Here is a 26,917-nt window from a genome sequence, read left to right as displayed (position 1 = left end):
GGGATCTGGACAGGCTGCAGACCTGGTCCAGCAATTGGCTCCTGGAGTTCAATCCCACCAAGTGCAAAGTCATGAAGATTGGGGAAGGGCAAAGAAGACCGCAGACGGAGTACAATCTAGGGGTCAGAGACTACAAACCTCACTCAAGGAAAAGATCTTGGGGTGAGTATAACACCAGGCACATCTCCTGAAGCGCACATCAACCAAATAACTGCTGCAGCATATGGGCGCCTAGCAAACCTCAGAACAGCATTCCGACATCTTAATAAGGAATCATTCAGGACCCTGTACACCGTGTACGTTAGGCCCATATTGGAGTATGTGGCACCAGTTTGGAACCCACACCTAGCCAAGCATGTAAAGAAACTAGAGAAAGTGCAAAGGTTTGCAACAAGACTAGTCCCAGAGCTAAGAGGTATGTCCTACGAGGAGAGGTTAAGGGAAATCAACCTGACGACACTGGAGGACAGGAGAGATAGGGGGGACATGATAACGACATACTAAATACTGAGAGGAATTGACAAGGTGAACAAATACAGGATGTTCCAGAGATTGGACACAGTAACAAGGGGACACAGTTGGAAGTTGAAGACACAGATGAATCACAGGGATGTTAGGAAGTATTTCTTCAGCCACAGAGTAGTCAGTAAGTGGAATAGTTTGGGAAGCGATGTAGTGGAGGCAGGATCCATACATTGCATTAAGCAGAGGTATGATAAAGCTCACGGCTCAGGGAGAGTGACCTAGTAGCGATCAGTGAAGAGGCGGGGCCAAGAGCTCGGACTCGACCCCCGCAACCTCAAATAGGTGAGTACACACACACACACACACACACACACACACACACACACACACACACACACACACACACACACACACACACACACACACACACACATTGAAAATAGAGAAAAGAGAAAAACAAAAACACTGAACCAAAATAAGAGAAAAATGGAGGCGACTAAGCAGGTATGGTGGGAGGCTGGCAACAGGCATGAGAGGGAGGGAATAGTATGGAGGGAAGAGTGAAGGCCACGGGGTGTGGTAATTTGTGGTCTGGTAGAATAAGGTCACCTCTAGAGCGGGTTTTTCCATGTCTGGTACATGACCGGTACATCCCACACGTACATGCTAGCTGGCTCACGCGCGTATGCATGCGAGAGAAAAAAAGAAATAGAAAGAATGTGTGTGTGTGTGTGTGTGTGTGTGTGTGTGTGAGAGAGAGAGAGAGAGAGAGAGAGAGAGAGAGAGAGAGAGAGAGAGAGAGAGAGAGAGAGAGAGAGAGAGAGAGAGAGAGAGAGAGAGAGAGAGAGGAGAGGAGGAGAGAGAGAGAGGAGAGAGAGAGAGAGAGAGAGAGAGAGAGAGAGAGAGAGAGAGAGAGAGAGAGAGAGAGAGAGAGAAGAGAGAGAAGAGAGAGAGAGAGAGAGAGAGAGAGAGAGAGAGAGAAGAGAGAGAGAGAGAGAAGAGAGAGAGAGAAGAGAGAGAGAAGAGAGAGGAGAGAGAGAAGAGAGAGGAGAGAGAGAAGAGAGAGAAGAGAGAAGAGAGAGAGGAGAGAGAGAAGAGAGAGAAGAGAGAGAGAGATGAGAGAGAGAGATGAGAGAGAGAGAAGAGAGAGAGAGAAGAGAGAAGAGAGAGAGAAGAGAGAAGAGAGAGAGGAGAGAAGAGAGAGAGAGGAGAGAGAGAGAAGAGAGAGAGAGAAGAGAGAGAGAGAAGAGAGAGAGATAAGAGAGAGAGAGAAGAGAGAGAGAGGAGAGAGAGATTGAGAGAGAGAGAGAGAGAGAGAGAGAGAGAGAGAGAGAGAGAGAGAGAGAGAGAGAGAGAGAGAGAGAGAGAGGGTTAGTTACTATTTTGTCCTAGGCACAAATCAATGAGACACTAGGCCTGTTGTATATGCATGTGAATGTGTACTCACCTATTTGTGGTTGCAGGGGTCGATTCATAGCTCCTGGCCCCGCCTCTTCACTGATTGCTACTAGGTCCTCTCTCTCCCTGCTCCATGAGCTTTATCATACCTCGCCTTAAAACTATGTATGGTTCCCGCCTCCACTACTTCACTTTCTAGACTATTCCACGACTTGACTACTCTATGACTGAAGAAATACTTCCTAACATCCCTTTGATTCATCTGAGTCTTCAACTTCCAATTGTGACCTCTTGTGTCTGTGTCCCATCTCTGGCACACCCTGACTGAAGAAACACTTCCTAACATCCCTTTGATTCATCTGGGTCTTCAACTTCCAGTTATGGCCCCTTGTTTCTGTGTCCCCTCTCTGGAACATCCTGTCTCTGGCTACCTTGTCTATTCCACGCAGTATTTTGTATGTTGTTATCATGTCTCCCCTAACCCTCCTGTCCTCCAGTGTCGTCAGGCAGATTTCCCTTAACCTTTCTTCGTAGTACATTCCCCTGGGCTCTGGAACTAACCTTGTCGCAAACCTTTGCACTTTCTCTAGTTTCTTGACGTGCTTTATCAAGTGCAGGTTCCAAACAGGTGCTGCATACTCCAGTATGGGCCTGAGGTACAGTGTATAGTGTCTTGAACGATTCCTTTTTAAGGTATAGGAACGCTGTTCTCAGATTTGCCAGGCGCCCATATGCTGCAGCAGTTACCTGGTTGATGTGTGCTTCCGGAGACATGCTCGGTGTTATACTCACTCCAAGATCTTTCTCCTTGAGCGAGGTCTGCAGTCTTTGGCCACCTAGCCTATACTCTGTCTGTGGTCTTCTGTGCCCTTCCCCTATCTTCATGACTTTGCATTTGGCGGGATTAAATTCGAGAAGCCAGTTGCTGGACCAGGTGTCCAGTCTGTCCAGGTCTCTCTGAAGTCCTGCCCGGTCCTCATCTGATTTAATTCTCCTCATTAACTTCACATCGTCTGCGAACAGGGACACTTCTGAGTCTAATCCTTCCATCATGTCGTTCACATATGCCAAAAATAGCACTGGTCCTAGGACCGACCCCTGTGGGACCCCGCTCGTCACAGGTGCCCACTGTGATACATCATTACGTACCATGACTCGTTGTTGCCTCCCTGTCAGGTATTCTCTGATCCATTGCAGTGCCCTTCCTGTTACATGTGCCTGATCCTCGAGCTTCTGCACTAATCTCTTGTGAGGAACTGTCAAAGGCCTTCTTGCAGTTCAAGAAGATGCAATCAACCCACCCCTCTCTCTCGTGTCTTACTTCTGTTACTTTATCATAAAACTCCAGAAGGTTTGTGACACAGGATTTTCCTTCCATGAATCCATGCTGGTTGGCGTTTATACTCTTGTTCCGTTCCAGGTGCTCCACCACTCTCCTGATAATCTTCTCCATAACTGTGTGTGTATGTGTGTGTGTCTGTCTGTGTGTGTTAGGTAAGTTTTCTAAGGTTCTTTTGGTATTCATTTTTACATTAACTCAAATGAAAAAAATATCTTTAATCGTATAAGAGAAAATTTTAGAAAGGGACTTAATTTTAAATGAGTTCTTACTAAATGACCAATTTTTCCTATTCAGCACATTATATATATATATAATATATATATATATATATATATATATATATATATATATATATATATATATATATATATATATATATATATATATATATAATCTTTATAACTTTATATATATTGTATATATACAATATATATAAAGTTATTATGAGAATCACGGAAATTGTTCAAGAAAACAATGCCTTGGCAAATTGTATTTATCTAAACTTTAAGAAAGATTTTGATGCGAGTTTTCCATGAAAGACTTATTTGGAAACAAGAAAATATACGAGAAATAAAAGGCAAATTATTAAAATGTTGAGAGCCTTTATTCGAGAGGCAAATGCAAAGTTATATGAGAAAAACATTTCCCGTGGACAGATGTCTCAAGAAGGGTGCCACTTGTTCCAATGTTTAGCATTATTATTACTATTACTAATAATATTATTGCAATTATCATTATTATCAATAACATTAACTATCGTTACTATTATATTAGTATCAATATATTATCAATATCATTATTATTAAGTTACCAGAAAGAGAAACTATCGGAATATGTTTGCAAATAATGCGGAAACCTTTGTTTAAAGTTAGGTTCACTTATTTAAGTTACATTTTCTTGTTATCAACCGTCTTTCAACGTCGTCCCAAACAAGTTTACCTTCTTTTTTTTTTTTTTTTTAAATTCGAAGTTTATATTATTGTATTCATGGTGAGGCATAAAATCTGTGATCCCTATATAACCCCTATGGGTTTAGCGCTTCTCTAAAAAAATAATTATAATAACCTTCGACCCAACCTTACTGGATTTGATTTCAGCAAAGCCTTCAACACCAGAGGTACGCCCGGTGACCTTACTATGTACAAGATCAGTGCTCTCGACGTCTAAAATGTTATTCTATGTCATTGACTGCCAGAAAACAATTATTACACCACACGACGGGCATATCTCTATCTCTCTATCTCTCTCTCTCTCTCGTGAGCGTGCGCGCGCATGCGAGAGAGAGCGCACGTCCAAGGTACGACCACATTTCACTAATTAGTGTGTCCTGCTCAATATTCAGAATGCAGCTAAGATGTTCGTGCTTCCAGAGCGTTTACGGACCTCGAGCTGGTGAGAAAGTACTGCAACAACAGCAATAACCCACCGCAGGATGGATTTAAACACTAACAGAATACGTGGAAGAAATCTTTTAATGCAAACGAGTTAGTTTATTTAGATACAGGCACACATAAGTACGATTATCATACATAGTGTAAATTATCTTAGATAACCTAAAACAAAATCAAAGTTTGTTTGTATTGTTCCAGCTACGGTTTTGTTTCTTTTTATTCCTTATGGAGACCAGAACTGAGCAGCATAACCTAAACAAGACCTAACTAAAGATATATAAATATATAATGCTGAAGTACAGGCGGGCCCTGCTTATACAGCAGGTTAAGTTCAAGGCTACTGTTATAAAGCGAAAATCGCCGTTAAGTGAAACAGCTTTTTTTTCCACTTTCAAATGCACATAAAAGTCTGATAACATGTTTACACTACCATATATTAAGTGAGCAACAGAGTAAGACCTAAAGAATGCATATACAATACACAGATTACTTACCTTAAAATATTTTCGTCCTTAGTTATTTGTGAGCAGTGAATATATTTATTGTAGGAAGTCTGAATAAATGAAGAATGGGTATAATTGAAATCGCTGCATTATCAAAACGTAAAGCGGGACCCACCTGTATAACCTAAGGATTTTTATAATTTATACATCTTCATATAAAGCCAAAAATTCTATGAGCTTTATTACAAACACACTAATGCACCATTGTCTTGCCTTCAAATTTCTGCTAGCTAGAACTTTTTTTGTTTTTTTTTTTTTTGCATTAGATATGACTAAACAAACCATACCACGGGTGGGGTTTGAACCCGTGGTCAGAGAGTCTGAAAACTTCAAACCGTCGCGGAGTTTTGAGACTCTCCGACCGCGGGTTCAAATCCCACCCCTGGTATGGTTTGTTTGCAATCGTGTCATTACGATTTCGTGAGTCAAGTTAGATATGACTAAGTTCTACCTTATAAGTGTTATATTTTTTTTTAGGATTAGAACCTTGCATATGTCTGTTCTGTACATTTCCAGTTACATCAGAAATTATTTAAGGGCCTAGTTTACTGGCATCGGCAAAATTATTTATGTCGTCATTTATTCCGTCAACTATGTCATGTGTCAAGATAGTGAACAACAAAGGTGCCAATACTACTCCTTGTGGCACGCCACTTGCAACGGATCTCCATTTTGATTTCTTCACATTAATGCTAACTGTCTGTTGTGTATAAGTCAGTCATGCCTCGATAAAAGAGACAATTTATCATCTTATATCACGTGCTTCTACTCAATAGTTTCGTATGTAGAATTTTATTAAAGACCTTATGGAATTCCGTATACCCATTAGCATGATTTATCTTTACTGCAAGAAAGACTGGCATAGTAGCTCAGGAAGTAGGAGAGACTGAGGTTATGGTGTTAGAACAAGTAGACAGATCACGTAGGAGTACCTGTGGGGTACGTGGGAGGCTCGGAGTCTTGTACCAGTCAGCGAGGGATATCATGGCGACGGTGGTGGTGATGATTGAGAACATCACCTCCCACGGGTGGACTGCACACATTCTCCCGTGGGCCCAGAAAGTCTGCCATGTTACACCGCTTCCTGAAAAAGAAAATAATTTAAAAAAAAAAATAAGTTCAATCGCCTCGTGTGGCTATCCTGATCTATACAAGACCCTGCAAAATTAGAGCAAGAGCTATATTTACCTAGCACATCTATGACGGTGAATGAGTTTCCTGTCGTACTCCATCTCATAAGATGGGTTTTATACACGAAGAAGCTTGTGCTGATAGATCATGTGAGGTGAGAAATTAATCGTCAGAAAGTGACTTGAGTGCAGTATAATAATAATAAAAATAATAAAAATAATAATAATAATAATAATAATAATAATAATAATAATAATAATAATAATAATAATATCTTTATTTCTACAAATACATGTACAAGGTATACAGGCCTAGCTGACATCAATGACACACTGTTCTGCAGAGCGAGCATATCGCGCAAATTAGGTCAGTTTTGTCCCAGGATGCGACCCACACCAGTCGCCTAACATCCAGATACTCATTTTAATGATGGGGAACACAGACAACCGGTGTAAAGAAACACGCCCAATGTTTCTACCCTCGCCGGGAATCGAACTTGGACCTCACCGTGAGAGAGCTTTAGCCACCAGGCCACGGTGCACCAGAAGTAAACGAATTTTGTATGTGACAACCCTTATGCAACAAATAACGAAAAGTGAATATTGCAAAAATGGTGTAATGTAAACGTGGCACAGTGTCTTTATATGGCACCACACATCGTTCCACTCACCCCTAAGTCTACTGTCACGCCACATCCCAGATTCCTTTCTACATCTAAATTCATCCAATTTTTAACCAACTGTTTAAAGCTCGGTCTTGTTTGGATATTTTTGTCATACTTATATCCGCGTCATTTACGCATAATTTTGCTCAACGCAAAAATACTAGCACTATTACACTTTAAATACAAACCACGATGTGTCTGAAAAATTTCATAATGAGGCAAGAGGTTGAGAGAGAGCACAGGTAACCTCCATGGTAGGGGGAAGACCGAAGGCCGCAGCCTAAGATTTATGACCCATCCTGGGTACCAGGCACTGATCGCCTCAAAACCCCAGAAATATTATAAGCAGCCACACACGTGTGGAATTCCAGTCTGATACAAGGAAGGGAAAGACAGTTCCACTTCTCTGGGTCAAGAGCACTTCACCAGCATCAAGCACCTTCCCCAATGAAGAGCATGACCCACACAAGAATGAAAGAAAATCTTGACCCTGAGTAATATTGTGCACTATAGAGTAAGCAATGAGGTTTTCCAATGCAAATGAGATACAGAACCTAAATACATCAAAAATATGGCGACGCGCAAGGGCTCTTCACTGAACAGTGTTGCAAGCAGCAGTAATGACACGTGGAAACCCCAGGTTATGTGAATAACGCCTGTTATACGATAATGATGCTGCTGCTGTATCGTAATAAGTCATAACCGTTACAACGGTTTTAACGGTTGCTCCCAGCTCCAGCTGTCCTTCCCTCCCCTCCCTTCCTTCCCATCCATCCAGTAGCACTCCCTCCTCTTACTCCAAATATTCCTATTTTGCTCTCCTCTATCCACACACTCAGGACGCAACAATGAAGCGTTTTGATGTCACGGGAACTTGTAAAATCAAACGCGACACTGGAAATTGCTTTAATCAACCATGACCGCATTCGCGTTCTCGTTCTTTCTCTTTCTCTCTCTCTCTCTCTCTCGTTCTTTCTTTCTCTCTCTCTCTCTCTCTCTCTCTCTCTCTCTCTCTCTCTCTCTCTCTCTCTCTCTCTCTCTGATTCACCTTTATGCACACTTTCACCCAAGCCCCTGACTTCAAGGTTACACGACATGACAAACTCATCACTTACAATCGCTCAAAAAATGTTGAACCAAGTCATGCCAAAACAAACTTTTGAGTTATCACAAGGTTGAGTGAAATAAGACCACCAGAACCAACGAAAAGGAATAACTTCGTTGGCTTTTCTTTCTGGCAAAAAAAAAAAATTGTCACCAAAGAGCTTGCGAAAAAGCCAACAAAAATTTATTAATTTCCTGGAAATACGACAAGGTTCTAGAATTTTGCTGACCAGACCACCAACTACTAATGAAGATGGTTGTCAATGTGGCAGGAGTAAAAATGGAAGCTAGGGATAAAGGTGATATACTGTTAAAAGAGGTTATGAAATATCTAGACTCAAATATTCCAGTAATTAATTTTTATAGTGGGCTAGAAGGTAAATTATGTAACATCACAGTCACTAGTGAAATGGTTGTGAAGCAGATAAACAGACTGAAGCAAAATAAGTCGCCGGGTCCTGATGAGTTTTTTCAAGGGTTCTTAAGGAATGCAAAATGGAACTCTGTGAACAATTAACTAATATTTTTAATTTATCTCTTCAAACAGGTGTAGTGTCTGATATGTGGAAGATGGCTAATGTAATTCCTATTTTTAAAACAAGGGACAAGTCGTTACCGTCAAATTACCGCCCAATAAGCCTGACCTCAATTGTAGGCAAGTTGCTAGAGTCAATTATAGCTGAGATTATAAGAAGCCATCTCAATAAGCATAGCTTGATTAATGCTACTCAGCATGGATTCACAAGAGGCCGGTCTTGTCTAACTAATTTATTAACTTTCTTCAGTAAATTATTATTATAATCAAAAAGAAGTGCTAAGCCACAAGGGTTTCTTCAGTAAAGCTTTTGAGGCTGTTGACCACGATAAAGAATTTGATATTATTTACTTAGATTTTAGTAAGGCTTTTGATAGAGTTCCGCACCATAGACTGTTAAAGAAGGTGGCAGCTCATGGCATTGGGGGAAAAGTGCTCTCGTGGATCGAGTTATGGCTCACTGACAGGAAGCAGAGAGTGTCCATAAATGGGGTTAAATCCGAGTGGGGATCTGTAACAAGTGGCGTTCCACAGGGATCAGTCTTGGGCCCGTTGTTGTTTATAATATATATCAATGATCTTGATGAGGGAATTACTAGTGATATGAACAAATTCGCCGATGACACAAAGATAGGTAGGATAATTGATTCAAACGTAGATGTTATGGAACTTCAGGAGGATTTAAACAAGCTCTATTCTTGGTCAGAAAAGTGGCAGATGCAGTTCAATGTAGATAAATGCAAGGTTCTGAAGCTTGGGAGTGCCCATAACCCTAGTACTTATATGTTAAATGATGTAGAACTTACCCATACAGATTGCGAAAAGGACTTGGGGGTTATGGTGAGCAGCAACCTTAAACCAAGACAGCAATGCCTAAGCGTACGTAATAAGGCAAATAGATTACTGGGATTTATATCAAGAAGTGTAAGCAACAGAAGTCCAGAGGTCATACTGCAGCTTTATACATCATTAGTAAGGCCTCACCTAGATTATGCAGCTCAGTTCTGGTCTCCATATTACAGAATGGACATAAATTCGTTAGAAAACATTCAGCGTAGGATGACTAAAATAATACATAGCATTAGAAATCTTGTTAGGTAAGACACACATGCAAGTTAGGTATCTTTATTTCGAAACGTTTCGCCTACACAGTAGGCTTCTTCAGTCGAGTACAGAAAAGTTGATAGAAGCAGAAGAGACTTGAAAACGATGTAATCAGTCCATCACCCTTAAAGCTTTGAGGTGGTCAGTCCAAAACTTTAAGGGTATGGACTGATTACATCGTTTTCAAGTCTCTCTGCTTCTATCAACTTTTCTGTACTCGACTGAAGAAGCCTACTGTGTAGGCGAAACGTTTCGAAATAAAGATACCTAACTGTTGCATGTGTGTCTTGGAAATATAAACACATATGCAGTATAATGTGATCCTTTATTGACTACGTTTCACCCACACAGTGGGCTTTTTCAAGTCACAAACAGATCTACCTGGGGTGGAAGGGACGCGAGTATTTATAGTCAGGTTCAGAATGCTGAGGTCAGGTGGAGAATGCTGCATCTGATGATGTACCGAGTGGGGTTGTAGAGTCTAAAATCTTGGGTAGCTTGTAAATGAGATTGGATAAGTTTGTGAGCAGACCTTCTACAGTGTTCTTATGTGGGATAGCGATGAAGAAGTTTCTTGGCAAGTGGTTCAGCTATGTTATAGAAGCCACTATTCTGGTTGAAGTTGTCGGATATAGAAATAAGTGATGATTCCAGGAGTCTTCGGTATTGAGTGTTGTCTTCTGTGGCGATGAGTCTTGAGTTTCTGTAGTTTATCAAGTGGTTGTGTGAATTACGGTGTTGTACACAGGCATTCCTTGTGTCGTCAGACCTGCTTGCGTATTGGTGTTCTGAAATACGTGTTTGGAGGTCCCTTGATGTTTCGCCCATGTATAACTTGTTGCAGTCATTACAAGGGATTATGTATACCCCTGCAGAGGGTGGAAGCTTGTCCTGTCTATCACTGGTAATGTCCTTGATGGTCGTGGTTGTGGAGGTAGATACTTGAAATGAGGTATTGGAAAAGATGTTGGAAACGTGTTTGGCAATGGAGTTGGTGGGGAGGACTATGTATCTCTTCTCGGCAGTGTCTTCTCTGGGTGTGTTGAAGATGTTTAATGCCCGTCGTCTGCAGTCTGATAAAGTGACGAGGATAGTGGAGTTTAGAAAATACTTGTTCAATTATCGTGCATTCTTCTTCAAGGAACTCATTGCTGCAGATTCTGAGTGCACGCAGGAAGAAGCCTATAATTACACCACTTGAAGAAGAAGTCGACATCACTCTTCCTTTCCTTGATGTTCTGCTCTGCAAAGCTGACCACGAACTTCGTTTTAAAGTCCATCGAAAACCCACCAACCAAAACGACCCTCTCCACTTTTACTCTCACCACGACACCAAAACCAAACGTGGTGTAATTATAGGCTTCTTCCTGCGTGCACTCAGAATCTGCAGCAATGAGTTCCTTGAAGAAGAATGCACGATAATTGAACAAGTATTTTCTAAACTCCACTATCCTCGTCACTTTATCAGAGACTGCAGACGACGGGCATTAAACATCTTCAACACACCCAGAGAAGACATTAACATTAGTGTTTCCTATGAGCGAAAAACTATGACATGATGGTGGAACTGGAAGAAGCTTCAAGGGAAACATGATAAAAATACTCATTACCGCCTTCGTGGAACACGCAAGAGGCAAGCGGAAATGAGTGGTCAGTGGTGGGGAACCAAAAGAACTAAAGATGTTATGTTCTTCTCCCTGGGAGTGGAACCTAACACTTTGTTTACATTAAACTGCATATGTAACTTTTCCAATTATAACATTAGCTAATCTAAATCATTCTGAAGCTTCCTGGTGCCCTAGGAATTTTACTGTCGGTCTGTTTAAGTCTTCAGCAATCTTATGCAAGTGCTACCTCATTTATGTTGCTAATGTATACTGTGAACAAAAGGTAAAAAAAAAAAATCCTATGGAATGTCACTTGCGACAATTATCATTTATGCAAACTGTGCTGCATATCAGTCAGCAATCCATTAAAATTCTTCCTCGAATACCGTGTGCTGCTGGTTCATCTCAAATACATCAGTAAAATCAGTAAATATGTTAGGCAACAAAGGCACCCTTATGAATCCGCGTTGATACTCACTGATCCAATTATGCTAATAAACTAAAGTCTGAAATGTATCCGCTATTAATGACCAATAATTTGCCAACTAATGAGGTCATGCTGACTGGGCGGTAATTCCAAAGGACATACCTCGAGAGAGAGAGAGAGAGAGAGAGAGAGAGAGAGAGAGAGAGAGAGAGAGAGAGAGAGAGAGAGAGAGAGAGAGAGAGAGAGACTGAGTCTTATATAAGCTTGTTTAAAATGGCACGTTTGGCCATTAAGTTCAAAGCCAGCAATTTATTTCTCACACTTGATATTTGCGTGTACCTGCCAGATCAAATTAATTTGCAGTTTTTTTTCAATTTACATATCAATTAAACCGTTTGGCTATCCAGTGCTCTCAAGAACGTAAAATTTACACTATCATTATCAACTCGCTACCAATTCAGCTTGTAACCAATTCAGTCACATTACAGAACACAAAATCACAAAGTAAAGTTATTCAAAGTCAATTTTTCACATTCCATAATCCATAATCATTATTCGATCCAAGTCATTAACTCAAACGAGTCAGCAAATTCTGACGAAAAGGAAACTATCCCCGCCATTTATGCTAAGAGATGCTGGGTTCTTAGTAAGGAAAGCATCCTTTGAGAAGTGACACCCTTTGGGAAATGTCACCCTCGTCCAGGGAAAAAAAACCTTACCACTAGGCACAAACCGCTCAAACTTCACCACATTAATTAAGGTGACTCGCGAGTTGCCTTCTAAATCTTATTCATCTACATTATAAATACAAAATCAATATTAAAATAAAATAATATACTATCAAATGGATGTAAGGAACTGCTTTTCCAAAGATATAAAAAAATCTTAACCCCCCACAACATTCTTTTAACAAATTCGACTAATATATTCCAAGGATACATTCCAAATCATATCACAAATTAGCATTTTTATATTCATGGAGAAGCGCTAAACCCATAGGGGGATCCTACAGTGACTGGAAGAATGAAAACAATAAATTTCGATCCAAAGAAAGGAAAGACAGACCCGATTCCATGGATCGAAGGTCCCTCACCGGCGCCAAGGAAGCTAACATGAAGGTCTCCTCCTTTAACCAACGTTGAGATAGGCTGGAGTGGTATAACTTCGTAGGTATCATCGTGACCTTCACGACCGGCCAGCTCATGCAACTTTTTTGCAACAGAAACTGGCTGAGCAACTCTCATTTAAACAGATCCACAGCTCGAGGTCAATGCAACCACACGCAATGATTAGCAGTTATGTTTCCGACAAGTTGGTGAATAAGACATGTAAACGTAGTGCAGCATATGGGAATCTTTATTCAGGAAACGTTTCGCCACACAGTGGCTTCATCAGTCCAACAACAAAGAGGAAGGCGTAAGGAGAGGAGGAGTATGAGGTAATCAGTCCCTCAGCCTGGAGTCGATGTGTTCAGTCCATCAATCTTGTAGAATGTACAGCATAGGGCCGTAGACGTGGCTTATATACTGTAGTGAGGTGAGGTGAAGCAGGCGGAGGCGGGGTCATAGTGGTACCATCCACTAGTCGAAATAGGTCTTCGTCCAAAGGTTGAACAAGTGTTGAAGAATTCTTTGTAACAAGATCCCATGATGCAGCAGTGTCTGACAGTTGTGATGAATGGTTTGAAAAACCGACAAGTTGAAGATTGAGACACTAATGCAGCATATGGGAATCTTTATTCAGGAAACGTTTCGCCACACAGTGGCTTCATCAGTCCAATACAAAGAGGAAGTGATGAATGGTTTGAAAAACCGACGAAACGTTTCCTGAATAAAGATTCCCATATGCTGCATAAGTGTCTCAATCTTCACAAAGAGGAAGGCGTAAGGAGAGGAGTATGAGGTAATCAGTCCATCAGCCTGGAGTCGACATGTTCAGTCCATCAATCTTGTAGAATGTACAGCATAGGGCCGTAGACGTGGCTTATATACTGTAGTGAGGTGAGGTGAGGTGAAGCAGGCGGAGGCGGGGTCATAGTGGTACGATTCACTAGTCGAAATGTCTTCGTCCAAAGGTTGAACAAGTGTTGAAGAATTCTTTGTAACAAGATCCCATGATGCAGCAGTGTCTGATAGTTGTGATGAATGGGGCTGATTACTGATTACCTCATACTACTCCTCTCCTTACGCCTTACATAAGAACATAAGAATGTAGGAACACTGCAGAAGGCCTACTGGCCCATACGAGGCAGGTCCTTATCAAAACGACATCTGAAAGTTAAGACACATATGCAACATCTGGATATCTTTATTGTAGACGTTTCGCCATCCAGTGGCTTTATCAATACAGATTCTAGGACATAATAGGAAGACAGTAGAACTATATACAAAAGATGAGGTAATCAGTCCCTCGGCCATCTTTTGTATATAGTTCTACTGTCTTCCTATTATGTCCTAGAATCTGTATTGATAAAGCCACTGGATGGCGAAACGTCTACAATAAAGATATCCAGATGTTGCACATGTGTCTTAACTTTTATATTGTCGGTATTTTATACCTTTCTTGCACAACTTGTCAGACACTGCAACATCATGGAATCTTGGTTCAGAGGACATCTACAAGACCTTCTTCACGGCTGCTGCAACTAACCCATCTCTTTGGGAAGGACCTACTTCCACTGGGGAATCCCGCCTACCAGTGAATGCCCTCGTCTGCTGCCCGTCCCATCCACTGACGCCTATATAAACGCCAGTCTTCTTGCCTTTGCTTCAGATTCTGCTCCACCACGATGCTGTGAACACTAACTCCAAGGCCGAGGGACTGATTACCTCATCTTTTGTATATAGTTCTACTGTCTTCCTATTATGTCCTAGAATCTGTATTGATAAAGCCACTGGATGGCGAAACGTCTACAATAAAGATATCCAGATGTTGCACATGTGTCTTAACTTTCATATTGTCGGTATTTTATACCTTTCTTGCACAAAACATCTACCTAAAGCTACTCAAGAAATAACTCCCGTACCCCTTGACACCAATCAAACCCAGCCCCTCCCACTCATATATTTGTCCAGTCTCTTCTTAAAGCTACCCAAGGTCCTAGCCTCTATCACCCCACTGGGAAGACTGTTCCACGCATCTACAACTCTGTTAGGTAAGACACATATGCAACAGTTAGGTATCTTTATTGTGAAACGTTTCGCCTACACAGTAGGCTTCTTCAGTCAAGTACAGGGAAGGTTGATAGAAGCAGAAGATACTTGAAGACGATGTAATCAGTCCATCACCCTTAAAGTTTTGAGGTGGTCAGTCCCTCAGTCTGGAGAAGAGCATTGTTCCATAGTATGAAACAATATGGAGAAGAAGTGACAGGATGGAGCTTTTATAGCGCCAAGAGGTGAGACGTAGGAGAGGTAAGAACTCAGATGTTGAGAGGTCCCTCTCAAATCCAGCCCCTCTCACTAGTGGAAGTTGCCGAAGTTGATTGCAGGTCTGCACCAAGATACCCTTGTGTTGCAGTGTCTGACAGATTGAACATTAAAATGGTATAAAATACCGACAGGTTGTTAGGTAAGACACATATGCAACAGTTAGGTATCTTTATTGTGAAACGTTTCGCCTACACAGTAGGCTTCTTCAGTCAAGTACAGGGAAGGTTGATAGAAGCAGAAGATACTTGAAGACGATGTAATCAGTCCATCACCCTTAAAGTTTTGAGGTGGTCAGTCCCTCAGTCTGGAGAAGAGCATTGTCCCTTGTTTATGCCCGTCATCCACTTATATACTTCAATGATATCTCCCCTCATTCTACGCCTCTCCAGAGAGTGGAGATTTAAGGCTTTAAGTCTATCTTCATACGGGAGGTTCCTTACACAGTAAATCATTTTAGTCATTCTTCTCTGTATGTTCTCTAATGAGTCTATGTCCATCCTGTAAAGTAAAAGGACACAAGTGCAACTAATGTGACATTTATTGTGGCAACGTTTCGCTCTCCAGGAGCTTTATCAAGCCATTACGTAATGGCTTGATAAAGCTCCTGGAGAGCGAAACGTTGCCACAATAAATGTCACATTAGTTGCACTTGTGTCCTTTTACTTTACATATTGTCGGTAATTCTACCAACTTTATTACAATATGTCCATCCTGTAGTAAGGGGACCAAAACTGAGCAGCATAATCTAAATGAGGCCTCACTAGTGATGTATAGAGCTGTAAAATAACTTTTGGACTTCTGTTACTTATACTTCTTGAGATAAATCCAAGTAATCTGTTGGCCTTGTTGCGCACACTAAGGCACTGCTGTCTTGACTTTAGATTTCTGCTTACCATGACTCCCAAGTCTTTTTCACATTCTGCATGACCAAGCTCTACTTCACCTAGATTATAGCTTCGAGGGTTATTTTCATTACCAAGGGCAAGTACCTTACACTTATCCACATTAAACTTTATCTGCCATTTTTCAGACCAAGACATTAATTTGTTCAAATCGTCTTGGAGTTCATTGATATCCTCCTCAGAGTGAATTATACGGCCTATCTTTGTATCATCAGCAAATTTACTCATGTCACTAGTAATCCCTTCATCAAGGTCATTAATGTAAATTATGAACAGGAGAGGGCCTAAAACTGATCCTTGTGGAACGCCACTAGTGACTAATCCCCATTCAGATTTCACTCCATTAATGGTAACTCTCTGCTTTCTATTAGTAAGCCATGCCTCAATCCATGCTAGAACTTTACCTCCTATACCATGAGCTGCCACTTTTCTTAAGTCTCTTGTGAGGTACTCTGTCGAAGGCTTTACTAAAATCCAAATAAACAATATCATATTCCTTATCACTGTCAACTGCCTCAAATGTTCTATTGAAGAACGTCAGTAAGTTTGTCAGGCAGGAACGACCTCTCGTGAATCCATGCTGAGATTCATTTATCATGTTATGCTCTTCAAGGTGACTTCTGATAATGTCAGCTATAATTGATTCTAATAACTTGCCCACTATAGATGTCAGGCTTATTGGACGGTAATTTGAAGGAGTGGACTTATCCCCTGATTTGAATATAGGAACCACATTAGCCATCTTCCACAACTCTGGCACAACACTGGTAAGGATGGACGCATTGAATACACTCGTTAATGGCTGACTAAGCTCCATCTTGCATTCCTTAAGTACCCTTGAAAACAACTCATCGGGTCCCGGGGACTTATTTTGTTTCAGTTTGTCTATCTGTTTAATAACCATGTCCCTCGTGACAGTAATATTAGTTAACTTAAATTCATCAGGAACTAAATAATTGTTAATTACTGGAATCTCATTTACATCTTCCTGTGCAAAAACTGACAAAAAATAGTCATTAAATAAGGAACACATTTCCAGTTCATTATCCGTCAGCTGTCCATTCCCAGATTTCAGAGGTCCTACTTTTTCCTTCACCTTCGTCCTATACACTTGAAAGAACCCCTTTGGATTAGTCTTTGATTCATTAGCAACTCTAATTTCATAGTCACGTTTAGCCTTTCTAATCGCCTTTTTTACTTCTCTTTTAAGCTGAACATATTGGTCAGTAAGGTTAACCTCTCCTCTTCTGATGCGCCTATAAATTCCCCTTTTCTCCCCTAATAGATGCTTTAGCCTCCTGTTAACCCATTTGGGATCGTTATTATTAGACCTAATTTCTCTCTGGGGAATGTATATACTCTGGGCACTGTGTACATTATTAAGAAAACAATCATAAAAGCAGATCCCTTCATATTCATAAGTATGATTATCGTCAATAAAATCATTAGCTAGATAACCCCAATCAAGATTAGACAGATGTTCCCTAAGTCCATTATAATCGGCAGAACGAAAATCAGGGATTTTTACTGTATTATCATTATTCTTGCATTCCCAATTAATGCTAAAAGTGATGGATTTGTGATCACTTGCGCCAAGCTCTTCAGTGATCTCCAGATTATTCACGAGTGTTTCCTTATTTGACAAGACTAGGTCTAGCAAATTATTACCCCTGGTAGGCTCAGTTACGCTCTGTTTCAGAAAACAGTCCTGAACTGTTTCCATAAAGTCACTGGACTCTAGATTACCTGTCAAAGAATTCCAGTCAATTTGACTAAAGTTAAAGTCCCCTACTATGACTATGTTACTGTGTCCAGAAGCCCTAACAATTTCGTCCCAAAGAAGTCTCCCTCTATCGTGATCCAAGCCTGGAGGTCGGTATATTACACCTAGAATTAGTTTTTCTTGACCCTCCACGAACTCTACCCAGACTCTGTTACTGCTCCATCTATTTTTATACCTGTTTTTATGCAACAATTAATATTTTCTCGAACATACAATGCAACTCCTTCCCCCTTCCCATTACATCTATCCACATTGAACAACTTAAATCCCTGAATATTACACTCAGCAGTAATATCCCGACTCTTTAAATCATACCACGTTTCAGTTAATGCAATGATATCAAAGTTCCCAGCACATGCTACCAAACGTAGTTCATTAATTTTATTTCTTGCACTTCGATTGTTAGCATAAAATACCATCATATGTTTTTTCTTCTGCACATTTTTCCTATTCATCTTTTTTACACAATTTCTGAAATTATCATTACCCAGAGTTACTACATGACAGTTACTATTAAGATTCTTAATATCAGAGCATAAGTCAATATATCCATACTCATTATTAATCATTTCTAAACCCATACCTCTAACTAATCCTAGTTTAAAGTCCTAACAACCCCCTTAACTGAGTTAGCAAGAAAACCCACACCTGCCCTGGATAAGTGAACCCCATCCCTGGCATACATGTCATTTCGGCCATAGAAGTTGTCCCAGTTGTCAATGAATGGTACTGCATTATCCTTACAGTGTTTATCCAGCCAACAATTAATACCAATTGCTCTGGACAACCATTCATTACCAACACCTCTTCTTGGCAAAATGCCACATATAACAGGGCGCCCCCCCGTCTTCCTAATTATGTCTATAGCTGTCCTGAACTTTCTAACTAAATCCTCACTTCTACGCTTGCCTACATCATTGCCTCCAGCACTCAGGCAAATAATAGGATTGATCCCATTACCGTTCATGATGTTGTCAAGCCGGCTAACAATGTCCTCCATCCCAGCCCCAGGAAAGCATACCCTTTGTCTCCAACTCCTGTCCTTCAAGCAGAATGCCCTATCCATGTATCTAACCTGGCTATCCCCAACAACAACAATATTTTTACCTTCCTTGTTGTCGTTCGTCGTGACGATCCCAGTAGTCGACTCACATTCGTCGGGTAGCACCGAGAATGCGTTGGAGGTTTCCACAGGAGTTTCCACAGCAGTCTCTTTCTTCATCGTTTCTGGCTTTCCATTCGTCTTCTTGTTCGTCAACTTCGTCGTCCCCTGCTGTCCAGCCACTGACCACGATCCTTTCTTGACCTGAGGACTCGAAACAGGAGGACTACTACGAATCCTCTTGTTTTCCTCGGTCAATCGCTGTATCTCCATCTTCGCTGCCCTCAATTCTTCCTTAAGTTGCTGGTAAAGTTGCTCGATGGAGGGCATCTTGGTTCAGTCCACGGGAGCAAACAAGACACTTCTTCACAGAGTTAAGTACAGGTCACCACTGAGTTAAGTACAGGTCACCACTGAGTTAAGTACAGGTCACCACTGTACTTATAATACCACAAGAGTATTATAATAACAGTAGTATAACAGTAACAATAGAATTACTGCTACTACACTGATGGTTAAAAAATGTTTCTTAAAGATATCCAGGTGCCTCACGTAACTTATTTTTCCTGCACATGCGTTAGGCTTCATCTGACCCTCTATTGTGATATTGATATTGTCTCAATACATTTTCTCTCAACTTCTTAATCCCATGATGCCGGTAAAAGGCTCATGATTTCCATTACATTTGATCGAGCATGACTGCCTCTCGTTCCCAAGGCGCTAAGTGACCCCTACGGGTTAAGTGCTTCCCAAGAATAAAATAAAACACTTGAATTTAACGTTCATTGTCATTGTCTCCGCACAAAATTATATTAATGGGCAGACGCTAAACTCTTACGGGTAATACAGTACAGTACCTTGAGAATGCGAGGTAATCAGGTTTACACCAGGAAAGGAGAACGTAGTTATATTCCTTGATTTATAAATTTAAAAGGCGTGGCATATTTCGAAAAGCTGCTATTGAAACAAACCCCTAATTACCTGACGAAAATTTGCTAGAATCCAGAATGTGGATGCAGATTTTATACCATCAGTTTTTACAATCTGGATTTTTTCTCTGAGAAGAAAACACAAAACCAATTTTAGCCAATCATTTACGGAGTTAATATTCAGAGCGCACCGACCAGCATCAACTTTAAGAAAAGAATGATCAATTTGTACTGGCAATTTTGTTAGCAACGACGTTAGAAAACCACAAGGGTACCAGTTCAAAACAAGTAAAGCGCAAATTACTAACGTGATTATCTCAAAGCTGGTTAGAAATGTTAAACTATGATGATGGATGATGATGGATGATGATGGATGATGGATGATGGAGGATGATGGATGATGATGATGATGATGATGATGATGATGATGATGATGATGATGATGATGATGATGATGATGATGATTTCAGCATCCCGTTGACCCCCGGTCCAATGTGGCCACCGTGACGTCATGTTTTTAACTCTATGGACAGGTTTAATTTTTTATTCTTTTTACAGGCCATTACCACTGTAACATGCTTGGCTAACAATATTAGAGACCAGCCTCAGGACCCATGCGACTAATCTGAAGACTTAAACCTACAGAATGGGTATACCTGGAACTGGGTGCTAGCGACCACAAATCAATTACATTTAGCATTGAATGGAAGTATGATAGTAGGGATAACTCAGTAACAGTCCCAGATTTTCGCTTAGCAGATTACGATGGGCTTAGAGAACACTTATCATCTGTTGACTGGGGTAACGAAGAGAGCTATCAATATGGCAGTTTTCTGAACACTATACATGAGGCTCAAAGAACGTTTATCCCGTATAAAGAAATTAGATCAAATAGAAAAGACCCAAAATGGATGAATAATAGGCTGAAATATCTATTAGGGCATAAGAAGGGAATTTATAGGCGTATCAAAAGAGGTGAGGGTCATCTTATGAATCAGTATATTGACATTAAGAGGGACATTAAAAAGGGGATAAGAAAAGCTAAAAGGGACTATGAAATTAAAGGTGCTAGGGATTCTAAAACTAATCCAAAAAGTTTTTTCCAGGTCTATAGAACAAAAGTCAGAGATAAGATAGGTCCCCTTAAAAATAACTATGGGCATCTTACTGACAAAGAGAATGAAATGTGCTCGATTTTAAATAATTATTTTCTCTCGGTTTTTACACAGGAAGACACTAATAATATTCCTGTAATTAATTTTTATAGTGGATCAGAAGAAGATAAATTATGTAACATCACAGTCACTAGTGAAATGGTTGTGAAGCACATAGACCGACTGAAGCAAAATAAGTCACCGGGTCCTGATGAGGTTTTTTCAAGGGTTCTTAAGGAATGCAAAATGGAAGTCTGTGAACCATTAACTAATATTTTTAATTTATCTCTTCAAACAGGTGTAGTGTCTGATATGTGGAAGATGGCTAATGTAATTCCTATTTTTAAAACAGGGGACAAGTCGTTACCGTCAAATTACCGCCCAATAAGCCTGACCTCAATTGTAGGCAAGTTGCTAGAGTCAATTATAGCTGAGATTATAAGAAGCCATCTCGATAAGCATAGCTTGATTAATGATACTCAGCATGGATTCACAAGAGGCCGGTCTTGTCTAACTAATTTATTAACTTTCTTCAGTAAAGCTTTTGAGGCTGTTGACCACGATAAAGAATTTGATATTGTTTACTTAGATTTTAGTAAGGCATTTGATAGAGTTCCGCACCAAAGACTGTTGAAGAAAGTAGCAGCTCATGGCATTGGGGGAAGGGTGCTCTCGTGGATCGAGTCATGGCTCACAGACAGGAAGCAGAGAGTGTCCATAAATGGGGTTAAATCCGAGTGGGGATCAGTAACAAGTGGCGTTCCACAGGGATCAGTCTTAGGCCCGTTGTTGTTTATAATATATACCAATGATCTTGATGAAGGAATTGCTAGTGATATGAGCAAATTCGCCGATGACACGAAGATAGGTAGGATAATTGATTCAAACGTAGATGTTAGGGAACTTCAGGAGGATTTAGACAAACTCTACTCTTGGTCAGAAAAGTGGCAGATGCAGTTCAATGTAGATAAATGCAAGGTTCTGAAGCTCGGGAGTGTCCATAACCCTAGCACTTATAAGTTAAATAATGTAGAACTTAGCCATACAGATTGCGAAAAGGACTTGGGGGTTATGGTAAGCAGCAACCTTAAACCAAGACAGCAATGCCTAAGCGTACGTAATAAGGCAAATAGATTACTGGGATTTATATCAAGAAGTGTAAGCAACAGAAGTCCAGAGGTCATACTGCAGCTTTATACATCATTAGTAAGGCCTCACCTAGATTATGCAGCTCAATTCTGGTCTCCATATTACAGAATGGACATAAATTCGTTAGAAAACATTCAGCGTAGGATGACTAAATTAATACATAGCATTAGAAATCTTCCTTATGAAGAAAGATTGAAGACTCTTAAGTTACATTCACTTGTTAGACGAAGAATGAGGGGAGACCTGATCGAAGTGTATAAGTGGAACATAGGTATTAATAAAGGGGATATTAACAAGGTCTTGAGGATATCTCTCCAAGAGAGAACCCGCAGTAATGGATTTAAATTAGATAAGTTTAGATTTAGAAAGGACATAGGAAAGTATTGGTTTGGAAATAGGGTAGTTGATGAGTGGAACAGTCTACCTAGTTGGGTTATTGAGACTAGGACTTTGGGTAGTTTCAAATTTAGGTTGGATAAGTACATGAGTGGGAGGGGTTGGATTTGAGTGGGACTTGCACATCGGAGCTTGTTTCTTGGGTGGCATTGAAAATTGGGTTGGGCAAATGTTTTGTTAGTGGGATGAATTGTAAAGGACCTGCCTAGTATGGGCCAACAGGCCTGCTGCAGTGTTCCTCCTTTCTTATGTTCTTATACCTGGACAGGGTTTCGTAGGTCAACCCCCCCCCCCCCCGGCCCGGTCTGTGACCAGGCCTCGTGGTGGATTATGGCCTGATCAACCAGGCTGTTACTGCTGGCTGTACGTAAACTGACGTACGAACCAAAACCCGGTTGGTCAGGTAATAACTTGAAATGCACAATAAAACTATCAAACTGCACAAGAATATCTTCCAAAATCAAGAATATCTTAAAAATATCTTCTGAAATCAAGAATATCTTAAAAAATTAAATTGCCATTAAAAGGTCTTTCAAATGCTACACTACCGAAGCAACTATTCATTAATGTTGAGGTTTATGGCTAGCATAACTATTTTATTCTTAAATCAACGAGGGGTATTTTCAGTCTTTGAAAGTCGCAATTCTTAACTTTCGGAGTCATTTTGTAGCATGTAAAGTGTTAAATACGTGTGGTGTCACACATACCGAATTGCCGCGGCAGTGCCGGTAGTGAAGGGATCGACACCTGTGTACGGGATGTTGTTCCGTACGTATAAACTAACAATAACCTGTGTGGATCATTCAACACAATGAGTGGTGAAGACAGTCTTCTGTATCTGGTTATAAGAGCAAAGGTTCTCTTAGGTTTACATGCGTGCATTTAGAAGTTCTTGTGCAATAACAGCTGTAGCAAAGGTCACCTAAGGGACAAATGCCTTAATTGTCAAGTCGAAACAACTATCACACTGGTTGTATAAATAAGACATGAACCTCGGTGATTTAAAAAAGTAAAACTGAAAAATACTACAAAATCCACTGATCAATGCCTCTCTCTCTCTCTCTCTTTCTCTCTCTCTCTCCCAACTGCATTCACTTTCTTTCACTCTCTCCCTAACTTCCTCCCTCCGCACGTGCGAGTGCGTGCGTGTGTTCCTTCGCATTTATTTTACAACACTTGTTTTCTTGCCTCTGTTCATTCTTCAGTTCTGAAAGACACGTAAGCAAACACTATAACATATTTATTAGAAAACGTTTCGGTCCTGGGACCTTGATCAGTGACCTTGAGAAGTGATCAAGGTCCCAGGACCGAAACGTTTTCTAATAAATATGTTATAGTGTTTGCTTACGTGTCTTTCTAAACCAACTTGTCGGTATTTATTACCAAGGTTTATACCATTCTTCAGTTCTAACATCTGCCTGGTCAGTCAGGAAGTTGCTTCCCGCATACCGGCAGTCATCACAACCTGGATGATCATACAAAGCCTGCAAACTCTTGCTTGAATCAAATGTCACCTGTTCAACAGGAAGTATCGGTAATATTTCAGGGACTTCGTGAAGTAAACAAAAGCAGAGCTGGGCATCCTGCAGGGAGGTGTCCTCAGTCCCACTTTATTTAATACTAGCAAGGTTTTACTAGCTACATTCGTGAAGAAGCACTGAGCCAGAATAATAACAATAACAATAATAATAATAATAATAATAATAATAATAATAATAATAATAATATCTTTTAGCTAATACTCCACTAAATCTTGCATTTACAACTCAATGATTACTGTATGTGTGTGTACGAATGGTATATAATACCGACAAGATGAGAGTAAGACACATGTGCAACATCTGGGTATCTTTATTGTAGACGTTTCGCCATCCAGTGGCTTTATCAATACAAATTCTAGGACATAACTTGAAGACAGTAGAACTATGTACAGAAGATGAGGTAATCAGTCCCTCAACCTAGGAGTAGGTGCGAACAGCACCATAGTCGTGGAGATTCTCCACGACTATGGTGCTGTTCGCACCTACTCCTAGGTTGAGGGACTGATTACCTCATCTTCTGTACATAGTTCTACTGTCTTCAAGTTATGTCCTAGAATTTGTATTGATAAAGCCACTGGATGGCGAAACGTCTACAATAAAGATACCCAGATGTTGCACATGTGTCTTACTCTCATCATTACTGTATGTATATTATTAGCTTTGCCGGTGTGATTCACACCACACTAGCTATGTTAACCAGGTGCTAGATTTGTCATTATTTATCTCAGTTGGGAACACGAAGGAAATAAAACTTGGCATCATCATCACCATCATCCCCACCTTCCTTCCTTCCTAGGACGGGTAGGAACATCTGCTAGACCCATCCACACAATGGGTGGCAACAACCCTGTATAAACGGATATTAAAAAAATAAATTTGCGCCAGGTTTTTGTCCCCACGACATATACTGTCAATTAAATAAAAAACATGAATTTGTTGTGCCAGTTTTTGTCGCCACAACATATAGGTTCAATTATTATTATAAACGCAGAGCCATTTAGCGTCATAGAACTGGATCAAGCAGTAAGAGTCACATGCCTATGACTCACTCAACATAATCAGCAGACTTGTGTTACTACCACCAGCTTGCATCAGCAACTCTAAACGTCTGTATCCTTTGTCACCAGTAATATTACATAATTATGTGCTTGAACGTATAAACAAATCCAAGAATTACTTAATCTTCACATTTTTTTAAAGAAAAATATAAAAATATTTTATACATAACAGAATAACAGATTCCTTGTAGTCGATTTCTTGACTATTGCAAATAACTCGTTTTTGTAATTTGCTGACCAAAAATACTTCGGGGTAGTCACTGAAGTTATCTTGTTAGGTAAGACACATATGCAATATAAAAGCTATATAAAAGCTCCATCCTGTCACTTCTTCTCCATATTGTTTCACACTATGGAACAATGCTCTTCTCCAGACTGAGGGACTGACCACCTCAAAACTTTAAGGGTGATGGACTGATTACATCGTCTTCAAGTATCTTCTGCTTCTATCAACTTTTCTGTACTTGACTGAAGAAGCCTACTGTGTAGGCGAAACGTTTCATAATAATACCTAACTGTTGCATGTGTCTTACCTAACAACTTCGGTGTTCAATCTGTCAGACACTGCAACACAAGGGTATCTTGGTACAGACCTGCATCAAGACAACTTCCCCTAGTGAGAGGGGCTGGATTTGAGAGGGACCTGACCTTTCAACATCTGAGTTCTTACCTCTCCTAGTCTACGTCTCACCTCTTGGCGCTATATAAAAGCTCCATCCTGTCACTTCTTCTCCATATCACACTATGGAACAATGCTCTTCTCCAGACTGAGGGACTGACCACCTCAAAACTTTAAGGGTGATGGACTGATTACATCGTCTTCAAGTATCTTCTGCTTCTATCAACTTTTCTGTACTTGACTGAAGAAGCCTACTGTTAGGCGAAACGTTTCATAATAAAGATACCTAACTGTTGCATTTTTTTAAAAGAAAAATATAAAAATATTTTATACATAACAGAATAACAGATTCCTTGTAGTCGATTTCTTGACTATTGCAAATAACTCGTTTTTGTAATTTGCTGACCAAAAATACTTCGGGGTAGTCACTGAAGTTATCTTGTCGACAACTTCCCCTAGTGAGAGGGGCTGGATTTGAGAGGGACCTGACCTTTCAACATCTGAGTTCTTACCTCTCCTAGTGGCCTACGTCTCACCTCTTGGCGCTATATAAAAGCTCCATCCTGTCACTTCTTCTCCATATTGTTTCACACTATGGAACAATGCTCTTCTCCAGACTGAGGGACTGACCACCTCAAAACTTTAAGGGTGATGGACTGATTACATCGTCTTCAAGTATCTTCTGCTTCTATCAACTTTTCTGTACTTGACTGAAGAAGCCTACTGTGTAGGCGAAACGTTTCATAATAAAGATACCTAACTGTTGCATATGTGTCTTACCTAACAACCTGTCGGTATTTTATACCATTTTGAAGTTATCTTGTGCCTCTGTAATCTTATGACTACCGTCCCCTGGATGAGTAACGGGTGACTACTGTTCCCTGGATGGATAACGGGAGACTACCGTCCACAGGAAGGGTGTGAGATGATTACCGTCCACAGGACTGGTGTGTGGTGATTACTGTATACAGGATGGGTGAGAGATGATTACCGTCCACAGGATGGGTGTGTGGTGATTACTGTCCACAGGATGGGTGAGAGATGATTACCGTCCACAGGATGGGTGTGTGGTGATTACTGTCCACAGGATGGGTGAGAGATGATTACCGTCCACAGGATGGGTGTGTGGTGATTACTGTCCACAGGATGGGTGTGAGATGATTACCGTCCACAGGATGGGTG

General features: G+C 40.5%; 1 protein-coding gene across 3 annotated transcripts in view; it reads right to left on the bottom strand.

Annotated features, from left to right (window-relative positions):
- Hmgcr (HMG coenzyme A reductase) overlaps positions 1-26,917 on the bottom strand; it is a 116,946-nt gene that overhangs the window by 51,304 nt on the left and 38,725 nt on the right. For 2 of the 3 annotated variants that reach the window (XM_053789739.2, XM_053789740.2), the window contains exon 2: positions 6,032-6,183. In XM_053789739.2, coding sequence (XP_053645714.1) covers positions 6,032-6,183 — 152 coding nt within the window. Of the gene's footprint in view, positions 1-6,031; positions 6,184-26,917 lie in introns of those variants that run through there. The other variant, XM_070099609.1, reaches the window with a different exon arrangement.

The sequence above is a fragment of the Cherax quadricarinatus genome, chromosome 68 (assembly GCF_038502225.1).
Source record: "Cherax quadricarinatus isolate ZL_2023a chromosome 68, ASM3850222v1, whole genome shotgun sequence".
Classification (NCBI taxonomy): domain Eukaryota; kingdom Metazoa; phylum Arthropoda; class Malacostraca; order Decapoda; family Parastacidae; genus Cherax; species Cherax quadricarinatus.
This window is presented reverse-complemented; position numbering and strand designations above follow the sequence as displayed.